Source organism: Botryllus schlosseri, chromosome 2 (genome assembly GCF_051294905.1).
Source record: "Botryllus schlosseri isolate E-star chromosome 2, Bs_hap1, whole genome shotgun sequence".
NCBI lineage: Eukaryota > Metazoa > Chordata > Ascidiacea > Stolidobranchia > Styelidae > Botryllus > Botryllus schlosseri.
In genome coordinates this window covers 27,468,753-27,481,518 of record NC_137237.1, presented here as the reverse complement: position 1 = coordinate 27,481,518, position 12,766 = coordinate 27,468,753, and the positions used below count along the sequence as shown (strand labels likewise).

At 41.4% G+C, this 12,766-nt stretch overlaps 1 protein-coding gene across 6 annotated transcripts in view; it reads left to right on the top strand.

Annotated features, from left to right (window-relative positions):
* The window catches only part of LOC145434339 (uncharacterized), a 55,982-nt gene that overhangs the window by 41,652 nt on the left and 1,564 nt on the right, over positions 1-12,766 (top strand). For 5 of the 6 annotated variants that reach the window (XM_080311703.1, XM_080311704.1, XM_080311707.1 and 2 more), the window contains exons 8-13: positions 4,394-4,522; positions 4,588-4,798; positions 8,231-8,306; positions 9,063-9,205; positions 9,274-9,451; positions 9,903-10,108. In XM_080311703.1, coding sequence (XP_080167829.1) covers positions 4,394-4,522; positions 4,588-4,798; positions 8,231-8,306; positions 9,063-9,205; positions 9,274-9,451; positions 9,903-10,108 — 943 coding nt within the window. The remainder of the gene's footprint in view (positions 1-4,393; positions 4,523-4,587; positions 4,799-8,230; positions 8,307-9,062; positions 9,206-9,273; positions 9,452-9,902; positions 10,109-12,766) is intronic. The other variant, XM_080311706.1, reaches the window with a different exon arrangement.

Genomic DNA, 12,766 nt, shown 5'->3' with positions numbered 1-12,766 from the left:
TAATCAGAATCCCACAAAAATGCCATCTCGCAGAGAAAAATTAGTGCCAGTACAGAAATACCAATTTGAAATCGTGTGCGTCTTTTAGTTTAGTACGTATGGGCGATTTGAATATCTTTTGACATAGCAGATAGGCCACGAAATGTCATTACGTAGCGAAGTCATTATACCCACGGGTCCGCCCGAATATGTTCAATTATTATTTACGGGCCCTATACATTTTCCAAGACACGTCACTCAGCTTTACCGGTAAATCTGAATACATGAGCAGAGAGAGGATAAAAAATTGACAGCAATATTTATGCAATTCCTGATCATATCGACCGATTCAATCATGAATAATGGAAATTTTTCGCGCTTCGCGCGAATCAAGTCGACTAACTAAAGAGTCCAACAATTTGTGCTGGGAAGTAGCGGTAAAGAGGTATCGGAGGAGTTGGGTCTGAGGAGTGCCGAAGTTTGCTTTATCGCCCTATGGAGGGGGTCAATCATCATCATCATTGGTTTATTAGCAATTTTATCAGTTCAATACACCACAAAAATGCGATACAATGAAAAGACAGGAAGATGTCGAAGCGACAAGGAGTAGTCTATGGAATCTGACACCCCCCTTGGCCTAGGCGATGTAAAGAGGAGGCATGCACACTGAATGAAAGTAAAGAAGATAGTATAGAAAAAAGAATGCGACAAGAAATAAGGCGGCATGTCATGGGAAGCGAGATCGATAGGTCAGTCGTGGTCCGGTAATCTTGAGGATGGACTGTATTTATTTAGTAGTAATTGCTTGTATTTCGACTTGAATGTGGACATGCTCGTCGACTGACGGATGGCCGGCGGGATACTGTTCCACACATCAGGTCCGGCATATTTGATGGAGCGATGATCTTTTCGGTCGATCAACGTATTAGGGGGGAGGGGGGCTGACGAAGTGCTGTTACGGTCCTTTGGAAATCAAGTCGCAGAAATCACCTTTTTTGTTAGTCAACTCACCAAAATGTAGCTGGAAAAAGTGTAATTTCGAGGTCGAGCCGAAAAGTTGACCTTTTTTCTTAGTCAACTCGGCTGTGATTTCAGTCTGCATGCCCATTTTTGTGTTCCCAATATTTGGGGGGCGATGATCGGTGTGGAGTTTGAAAAGGGGGCGATGAGTCGAAAAAGGTTGGGAACCACTGATTTAGACCTTGCAAGAATCATTAAAAAAGATACCACACCTCTGTCACATAAACCCATAGTCCTGGACTTCATATTCGAACGATACAACGATGCCACTGAAATATACACTGACGGCTCTAAATCAGCAGAGGGAGCCGGTTTTGCATTTTACCATCCCGTTGCTGATGATAAACTTTTCCCAGCCAAGTTCCGCCCTAAAGTCAATATTCTCCATAGAAGCACAAGCCATTCTCCACGCTCTAAAATGGATCTGCCAGAATGGCTCATACCATCAAACACATCTGATTCTCTCGGACAGCCTGAGCGTACTATCCGCTATGACCAACTTGCAGGCACAGCAAACGCAGAACGTTGTATTTGAATGTGGTCGCTTGCTGAATCAAGCGGTTCAGAAAGGTGCCATTGTTGTCCTGGCCTGGGTAACCGGGCATGCTTATATCGGTGTTAATGAGTTAGCCGATAAATTGGCTTGGCAAGCTGCCAGGACCGATATTGAAAATATCCCTTCTCAGACGCTTCCAGACGAAATTAGCCACGCTGAGGCGAAAGCCAAAGTACGTCAATACTGTAGAGCAGAGGTCTCAAACACGCGGCCCGCGGGCCGCATGCGGCCCGCGAGACCATTTTGTGCGGCCCGCGACGGCATTTTGGATTTCGAAGTATTCGACAATATTTTGCTACCAATTTTTGAAAACTTGAAATTCGCTCTAAAACTACTCCAGAAGCCTGAAACTACTCATCAAACTTCACCAATATACATCACTTTCAAAAGTTACCACTCAGTGGAAGATCAACTATTGCGTGACATTACTTGTTTAATATGGTAAAACATGACCCGTTGATTATTCGTGACTGAAAATTGTGATTTAGACTTGGGCGCGACCCTCTGTAGAATTACTCGTACTCGTACTCGTCACGTCAAACGCTACAATCAGAGAAGGACTTTTGTGACTCGGAATGCCGTGACTAGGTACAACCACGCACGCAACAAACCATGGTGTCCTATATGGTGTGGACACAAGCAAATCTCACGGCTCAGGGAAATTGGTGTACGTCACACTTTCCATTTGGTCGAAGGGAATTTGACGGTAATTTTAGTCCGGCTTGTCCTGCATTAGCCTAAATTTTATAAAACGGGTATCAATCGAAAGCTACCGCGGTACTGATTGCGAAAACATAAATTTATTCTGTTCGTGGTCCTGGAACTCCCCAAAATAAGCCTCGAATGTTGTATTGTATGTGAGTTTGGTATTGTGATGCAGAAATGACGTCTGGGAGCAGGCGAGGAGCACCGCAAGCTGCAAGCGTATTGGCCATTGTTACGCAACCGATTGAGAACTCTCACTCTCGCTCCTGAGCTGCTCAGACGGCATGGTTGCGTCACAATACCAAACTCACTCACAATGCAACATTTGAGGCTTATTTTGGCGAGTTCCAGGGCCACGAACAGAATAAAATTTATATTTTCGCAATCAGTACCGTGGTAGCTTTCCATTGATACCCGCTTTATCAAATTTAGGTTAATGCAGGACAAGACGCTCAAAAATTACCGTCGAATTGCCTTGGACCAAATGGAAAGTGTGACAAAGACCAATTTCACTGAGCCGTGAGATTTGCTTGTGTCCTCACCATATAGGACACTATGAACAAAGTATCAAACTGGTAGGAGAAATAGTAAAATATCAAAAGGTCGTAGCTTGCGTTGCGTAGCTTATTTAGATATCTAAGCATGTAGGTATGGCAACCGACATTGGCATTATGTTGCCCCTTTGATGTATAGTTGGTTACATTCCGTGTCATCTTGGGTATCTTTAAATATGTTATTGTCGCCAATTTAATGTGGTGAGTATTAACTAGTCGTAGCCTACGCTTCACAGTTGTAACACCAACGGATTCTTCAGCGATTGCACATTTCTATTGTTATTGCACAAATCCACTATGTTCAAGTTGTTATTAATCTGTTCCAACATTCGAAGGTAAAATCAAACGCTGATTCTATATGACTTCCGTAATGACATGTCAATATAGCCTAGTTTTCAGGAGTAGACCTATGCTCGAAACCCGGAAGTAAGGCCTACTTTGAAATACATTGAATTCCCCTATTATTGTTGGTGCGGCCCGCGGCGCCATCCAAAATAGGAAATTGGCCCGCGAGCACATTTGAGTTTGAGACCTCTGCTGTAGAGCGACCTGGAACGCCGAATATCAACGAAATGAGCGAGGAGGTCACTATCGAAATTTCCATAGATCATTGACCGATGGCCACTTTCCATCGATGCATCGACATATAGGCTTTACGAACGATTAATATTTCGGCTTCGTTCAGGCTATTGCCGCCTGAAAGCGCATTTATATAAAATTGGATGTAGCGACACCGACGTATGCGACCATTGTACAGTACCTGAAACAGTCGAGCATTGTTTGCTGCACTGCAATCGATATGGTTTTCATCGGAACTTTTTATTCGACAGGGCGCGCGAGCTCAAAATCACTGCAACACTCGAAAATCTACTGATCATCCCCGAAATGTTATCCCATGTTGCAGAATTCGTTCTATCTTGTGGTACTTACTTGTAAATCGGGTCTTGCCCTCATTTTGGTATATCGATCGCTCATTCTAGTCCGTGACGCACCTGGCCTCACAGGTGAAAAGCGTCACTCAACTTTCCAGCAATAATAATAATCACATTATCATATCACATTATCACATTATTGGGCACTGTGCACATTCTTCGGAAGGCCTTGAATGCACCACTGGACTAAAATTACACTTGTGAATCACAGCATAATTTCTGTAATTTCGATTCTTCATCTTCAATCATCTCTACCTCTGCCAATTCTTCATCTGCTGCAATTCTGTAATCTGACTTCTCCGTGTATTGCATAGGAATAACAATTTGAATGTATTACTGAAATTTTAAAAATTTACTCCAATCTCGCCATTTTCCTTTGGGGGCAGGCTGCTCCCCGGATTATGTGTGTATCTACCAGTTTTACTGTGAATAAAGAATATGATGATAAAAACAATCTACAATCACGGATGTCAGAATATGCCGATTTTGTTCTATTTTTTAAAAGTCTAATGCAATATCTTTAAATTCGTTTACACGTTTATGTCAGTATATATGACAATCATCAATGATGACCAGCAAAACATTAACAAAAATATCCCTTTTTCTGCCTAACAATCGTTACCAACGATGTATTTGACACCCTTCAGTTACGGGGGAAAGAGCTACACATCGGGACGAATCAATTCAAAATTTGCCTGGACATACGGACGGGTTGATGTTCGCGCCAAACTTCCGGTGGGATATGGGCTCTGGCCAGCGATATGGATGCTGCCCAGGTACTCAGATTCCAAATATCTCCACCATATGCCACGCACTTCCAGGAATAATAATTTATTTTAAGAGATTCCGTCTACGGTGAATGGCCTGGGAGCGGAGAGATCGATATATGTGAGGCCAGGGGAGAATACTCAGATCACATCGCCAGCACTATGCATTACGGCAACGCGCCTTGCTGCGATCAGCACTATTTTGAGTCTAGTGGTGATCTCAGGATATCCGGCTCGATTGGAGAATACCACGTGTATTCATTGGATTGGACACCAACTGCATTGGTTAATGTTTTATTTAAACAATTTGGTTAATTTTGGTAATTATAAAGGTATAAGCTTTATCACGTATGTCACGATTTTCAAACGGGGGTACAAATACCCCTAGGGTTACGCTAGCTACATTACGGGGTGAGCTAACATATTATTGATTAATGTTAATTTATTCTTCACTGCTTGCATGTGAAAAACGATATGCAGGTCATGTTGTATGGGACTACCGATAATAACAGTGGAACAGATTTTATGAGAAACTGATTCTGCATTGCTGCAGACCAGGGGACCTTACGCCCAGCCATATTACGACGATACATCTAGAATAGGGTTACCATATTTTTGTGAAGCAAATTCCGGACACTCTTAAGCGCCTACTAGCGGATTTTAAAATGAGGTGTAACACATTGTCTGTCAACATGACGTCACACTAGCAAAGCATTTCCCATCGACTGTATACACCAGGGGTGTCAAACTCAACTTGCGTCGCGGGCCGGACTGAAACCTTCAGAGAACTCGCGGGCCGGACGAGTCAAATGGTTTCAAAATGTTACCTCAAAATCTATGCCCTTGTTTTTCACTTGAATACTCAAATATCAAGCCTATGTACATAAAAATATATTACGGTATATCACGGACCATATGGTTCTATTCTATCTACACCTTTATTAGCAAACAATTGAATTGGCAGAATTACGATGATTGGCCTGTTGAATAATTTTATAAACTGCTAAAACAGCGACGTTATACCGACGATGTATGCTAGCATATGGCTATGATTTCTTTGATTTAGTCATAATCTGGGGAATATGGTCCTGTATATGCATTGTGAGGAATACAAGTGGTTTAACCGTAAACGCAGACCATGAAATTTTGTTCATTATTATTATATCGCGATTTGCGATATCGCCATTTGTTAGAAATGTGCCATTTTCCGAAATCACGTCGCGGGCCGGATGAAACCGTCTGGCGGGTTGGATGTGGCCCGAGGGCCGTATGTTTGACACCCCTGGCATACACTATACATGAATGGAGTGGAACATGGGTCATGAATTGAACCATCTGTAATGTGAGCTCTGGTGATTGCTACTTGATAGGGTCTGCAATAGATCCCTCCGCGGGTCGGATGAAATCGTCTGGCGGGCCGTGTCTGGCCTGTCCGGATTGTGTTTGTTAGGTCAGTGCGGCTATATGGTTATGTGTTTTAATCAAGTCCGAAACAACATTTTTTCTGCCCCCTTACGCCAAAAAAAGCACTGATCTTCGGCCCACCATAGGGTAGTCGATGTAACTTGTTGGGCACTTACTATATGCATTTGGCTGTTAAATTTCATGTATGAATTCTGTCAATAATATATCGATTCTTCTACTATAAAATGCACCACCAGGTTGCACATCTGGTGATTTCCAATCTTTTATGGTCGCGACCTCATTTCCAACTTGAAAATTTCCGTGGCAAAGCTCAAAACTTGATAATCTGATTACTAAAAAAATGCAGCTGGAACAAGCTTCTTCGCGGCCTAGGAAGCTGCTTACGTCCAAAGTCATCGCGATCCCCAGATAAAGGCAAACGACCCAAAGATTTGGAACCCCTGTCTGTGACTGAAGCATCCAACCGGCCTTAACCAACTCTGCGAATATACAGTTAGCTTATAATTGCGATTACAATCAGACTTTATGGTGGTTATTTATATTAATTTAGGGTTACCATACGTCCTCTTTTAAGAGAATTTGTCCTCTTTTTTGACTTTTTTGAAAGTGTCCTTGGAGGACGCCCTTTTGTCCTCTTTTTTGAGATTTTGTCCTCTTTTTTGAAAATTTAGGTCATATTTAGAGCAAAATGCGACTGATATGCCGTAAATTAGCACAAAAGTGACGCTCCGGCGGGTATTTCGGAGTGAAAAACGGTGATTTGAGCTCTGAGCGAAAATTTGACCTTTTTTTTTTTAGTCAACCGATCACAAAGTGGGAAAAATTCACCGATTTTTGAGAATTGTTCCCCGGTTTCGCAAGTCTCGAATTTCTGAAAAAGTGTCCTCTTTTTAGATTTCCAAAATATGGTAACCCTATATTAATTATGATTGCATTTTTTGGCGAGGGTGATGCCTGGTGCCCATACTAATATCATTATACGTTGCATTAACTCGCGCGCGGTGCGAAGAAGAAGTTTGAATAGCACATGTTTATGTTGAATACGGAAAACTTTTGAGCCTGCTTCAAGCCTTCAAAATTCCGGACATTTTGGGCATATCTTTGAAATTCCTCCCGGACGCAGATTTTCAAGTGAAATTCCGGACATGTCCGGGAAATTCCGGACGTATGGCAACCCTAATCTAGAACGAACCGTGGTTCTCAAACTCTTCGTTGTCGCGCCTCCAGTTTGGACCGTCACGGACTCTCGCGGCTCCCCTAAGTGTTATTTCGGATTTACCTCCATGATCGTGCAACCACCATCTGTCATGTGCAAATAGTCAATGCAGGCTAATGATAAACAGCAGCAAAATGACCCTTCTTGAAATTGACATCATACTATTCGAAGGTAATTTACAATTAAATAGTATATTCATATTGAAATGAACCCGAATATTTTCGGCTGACACTCGTCAGGGGTAATCGTCAGCAACTAGTAGAGAATTGAAAAGAACATTGTATATCAACAATCGTATCACAAAATATGACGTCACCAGCATGAAATTTCGAATGAGAGAGCGTTCAATGTACTATTTTTAGGTGGTACACGAACTCCGTTTGTTGACAGAGTTTTGGTTGGTGTATTTTGATAAAAGTTGATTCCAAGGCACACAAATGGAATTGTGAACGGCCTCGCCCTACGATTCGAAATCGGTCGTCTCGATAATTATCCGCACAAATCGGATTATCCAACAGATGTTTGCCGATGGCAGAATTAATGGCCTTTGATCGATCAGCATCAATCTTAAGTGGATGAGTTAAGGGTCAGTTTTTCACATCGCGTGACGCACGTGTTCTGATAAATCTGGGGACATGTTGGTTTATGCGGTCCTGCAGACGTCTTGACGTTCTTCCCACGTAGCCACAATCACAGTGGCACCTATATTCGTACACTACATTACTTTGTTGAAGTGCAGGAAGCACGTCTTTGCAGCACGTCGCTGATCTAAAATACAAAGCAAGGGTTCTTTGAGGAAATTCATTGTAATGATATAGCATTTCCTCCTAGCACTGACTTTGGAATCATATTCTTTTAAAGGAATACGCTATTCATGCATGTAAATCGAAAGGACGCGCGGTAAAAAAAAGTTGGAGTACCCTGACATATATGCTGTGTTGGCATAGTAGAAAGCATGACAGAGCATCATACGCAAAGGAACTAATTTCAAACAACTGAATATATCGGGCTGGTTGTTTGCCAGTAAACTGCAGGTCACACACTATAGTAACAAATATCTTTATTTCATCATTTAGGTCTACAGATTAGACGGCATCCCGTACTACACTCAGAATCTCGACAGAGTGATATCATCGACGTATTCCGAAAAAGGTATCTATAGTTTCTCATCCAGCAATACATATAGTCTACCCGTAAAAGGTCAAAACGGACTTGGATAATATTGTGTGATGCCTTCGAATGTTTGAGGTGCAAGTAAAAGTTGTAAATTACAAGGTAGAATATCTGATACCTAATTGAGTATCAAGTAAATTTCGAAGTCTTTCAATATCTACCACCTATACGTGTATAGTGCACTGTGCAACTATAACAGATGATACACTTTCGAAATAAGAATCGCCCGCAGAAATACTATGCCAGTGCTTCCCAATCTCATCGCCCCTTGATCAACATCCACATAAATTTTCGCCTTCCATATTTAGAGATTCGACAAACGGGAAATCTATTCACATAACTCCGATCCCTGAGGAATTGATGAAAATAAGGTCATTTTTCCAAGCAGGTGCTCGGAAAACTGTTTTCCATGTCTACATTCCGTTGAGTTGATTTTTCAGTCATCTTTCGCGTCATATGCAAAATAATCCCTCTTCACGTGCTTTTTTTGGCCGTGTTAATTAAATTTAGCTCACTGGACCTTCTCACCGCCCCAAATCTCCCCCTTTCGCATTTTCGGCCAATTGATTCTCAAAATCACCCACTGGGAGAGATATCGTTCACGTTGGGAACCACTGTAATAGACAATTCGCGTTAAACACGGTGATATGTTGCAATTCATTGAATACTACTCTCATTACCACTGTCGTGAACTCAAACCGTGAAAATACAACTTTATGCTTTCAATTAATGCAGGTCAGCCTTTCGATCAGCACTTTCATCTTATCCTTAACGTTGCGGTCGGTGGACATTACGTTAACGACCCTACTCCTCAAACGTCGTGGAACTATTCCGATGCTGAGATGTGGGTGGACTACGTCAGGGTTTACGAATTAGGAGTGAGATAGGCCACTTGATTCGAACTTTATTGAAATGGAGTGTCAGCTAAATTTGCATGTGATCTCAGGACATATCTGAGTTGTTGTGCGCTCCTAAGGCAGATGCGGACTATACTGCAGTATGTAGCGGTGCTTTGTGGACTTGTGGAGGTGATAATACGTTCGCCAATGTTTCATCTCAATGCACAAGTGAACTTTTGGATTGCTGTCTAAACACTACAAAATGCTCACTTTCGAGGGTGAAAGGTGAGGTCAATCTTATCATTCCTATGTTTTGTAGACTTCATATTTATCAACTAGTCTTCCCAAACTGTGGATGCGTAAGCAATGTGGTCGAAGTATTCATAGGCGATGCTTTGGTACATGTAAATGCATTACCGCCAACTACTACGAAATTACACGGGGAAGTATTGATCCGCCATTTAAAATGCTTCACTAATGTGAGGTCGTAATATGAACGATGGTTGTTTTGACACCTGCTATCTCGCGGATGTCAATATATACATGTATATTACACCTTGTAGCATAAAGCGATTTTATTTTGATTTCGAATTATAATTATTAGTCACTTTAAAATATTGGCAAAAAGTGTATTTTCCATTGTTTATCAGTATCACTGCCAAAAGTTTCCAGCAATTCAGAAGATTGCAGGGGCGCACGACTCTGAATTACCTCATGTACGGACTTTACTTTTCAGAATTAGCCACCAATGTTTTTACATCGTATGACGTGCAAGTGAATAACACAGATGCATGCCATTTCGGTGGGTCCGCTGAAAGGCAGTATGTGCTCGTTGATGGGTACGCTCCGCTCCCCCAGTGCCTTATCAAGGATGATGCATCTGCCAATGATATTTGCGGCGCTATGGGATGGGCATGCGGACCTGACAACGTGTACGCTGATGTAAGTACAAGCAGCTAGGAACTTGCTGGGTGCAATTTCCACGATTCACAGCAGATTTCTCCAACCTTAAAAGTGACTTTATTAGCTACGAAACGCCTCGGTTCCCATCAATACAATATCGGTGTTCCGTCCCCGGACGATATGAAAGTGTCTGATTGAAAGAAGCCAACAATAAATTTTCCAAATGAACCTTGACCGTGACAGAATGTCGTCCAAAGAAAAATATTGTTGTATCTTGCAGCACGCATAATTATATGAAACTACTCCATGATTGCTCCAGGTTGAGAGTTTTGGGAGGAGCTGTTTCAGCATAGTAGTACATTTATTGCTGAGAATATAATTAGAGGCATTTTAAGGCAACACAAGACTTCATAAAAATATAAAAAATCTCTATATATCAGCATTTGAATAGACAAAACACTGACGGCTGGAATGCCTTGCAAACTCTCGTCATGGGGAGAGTGGATATAACCACGTGAGCAGCGTATCGATGACTTATATGATCTAAAGCTGGGGTTCCCGACCAAGGTTATGGTCGCGACCAAACTTTCGATTTAAAAATGCTCCGTGACCCATCTTTCAATTCAGCGTGCTAATTACTAAAATGGTCAACACCTTCGCCCGAACCTACTCACGGCATATATTGTAACATGGAAACTATGAGCGCAATAATAGCAATTATGTAATTATGAACTCGTCAAAATTCGTCTATCAGGGCTCTAACAAAGTGTATAGGTCTTTTGGAACCATTTCTATCTATATCCAATCGGAGCAGTCAAGTGGGGCTATAATTGAAATCCCGCGTCACTCGAAACACAGTTAACGATCTGTCAGTTATTCGGCCCCGCCGAGCGTGTGTGTTACTCTGTATGCATATACTGTTAACACATAGCGCTGCCGACTCACTCGTAGTTTTCCTATTGGTTTTATGCACCCGATCGTTTAGTTGTGATAGTGATGGCCAAACGCCATTCTTAAGTTATATTTGTCTCGCATTAAAATGACACTCGACTGATCTGATACCTTGTACAAATTTTTTTAGAAATGAGCAGCCGCGTAATTGGCATTCTTGAAGCAATCAGTGGTATTTTATTTCATTCGCGACCCTAGGGAATTCATAAACGACCCTATGGTGGGGTGTACGACGCCTAGGTTTGTATCCTATGATCTAAAGCATGCCATATGGCATAGAAATATGTTTCTTTTGTCCCTTTACTTCCACGGAATGAAAATTTGATGCTTCATACCGACTATAGAATTCCGTTTTTCTTTGTGCCTATCAGTAATATCAGTTGTCATTTGCCGACAGAATCTCCCAGTAGCAACCAATCAATTGGCACCTGAGCTCAGTTTCCCCACTCATTTGTAAAACCATTTGCGTTCTTAGGGCATTCCCATAAGGTATTAGAATGTAAAACAATATTGTGCCCACTCGAAATGTTGCGAAATTCGTAGAGCTAGAAGTAGCAAGTGGATAATGAATTTTGGATAATGTTTTCACTAGCATATGGAATGGTCAATAATATGCGCCATAATAGACAACACTATACTGTTATTATGCGCAATGATCGTGACTTTGTAGGTATTTAGATTGTTTCAAATCTGTGGTAATTTACCTCGGGCCAACATTCTTTCCGATGAATCCTCTAATTACGAGGGATGGTGTGAACCTCTAAAAGGTTCAGGTTCCTGTGAACGCGAACCTTTTTGAAAGGTTCTGTGTGAACCAGAGGGGGTCAAAGTAGTCAAGAAAGCTACTCAAGTAGAAGTAGAACCAGCGACGAAAAAATCTACTCAAGTACGAGTAGTAGAAGTACTTCTTCCATAAGCAACTTAAAACTACTTGAAGTAGAAGTAGAATTGACTGACTTTAAATGTACTCAATTAAGTAAGTAGCTGTGAAAACGATCCTAATTCGTTCACATGGATTGTAAAAAGGTGCAAATTGAGCTATGCAAAAGGTGACGAGCTTGATTCATATTGATGCATACCAACAGGTATCCAATTTTCGATAGCATATGGATTCATCCACATCATGATAGTATCGATATGGAAATGCGATACTAATCCTCTGATTTCTCTAATAGCACGTTTCAGAAAATAGCATGGTACGGCGCCATCCCCCATATTATAAGGCCCGTAGTTTAGTCGAAGAGCAATACGGAGAAGTTGGATAGGATACGGTGTAAACACTTTGCGCGATTAGTAAACGTTAATAAAAAATATGGTGGACCGTAAAAATGCCATAGTGTGTAGCTTTATTTCCGGAAATTAAAGGCATTACTACACTTGCTTTTATTCTTAAACATTTATGTTATCCAGACAAAAGAACTGATATTAATTATATCTCAAAGTATATGATACTGGGAATTAAAACTGAAATATAAATACTACTTCTAAAAGTGGAACATGTATTTCATGCCTTTAGTCCAGAAAGGTTCAAAGGTGGTGTGCTAAAGCAGCTCTAAAACTAAAAAAAGTCAGAGTCCAAGTTTCCAGATTAGGACACGCCATGGACATGCTAGATTACGATATGACAAGTAAATGCTAGATTGCGAAACATCAGTTTCAAACGTTATGATGAGCCATATATGCTGTGATGAATTATTTCATATGGGCGAAGGGCGACAATGTGGTGTAAACGGAACCACGCCAACC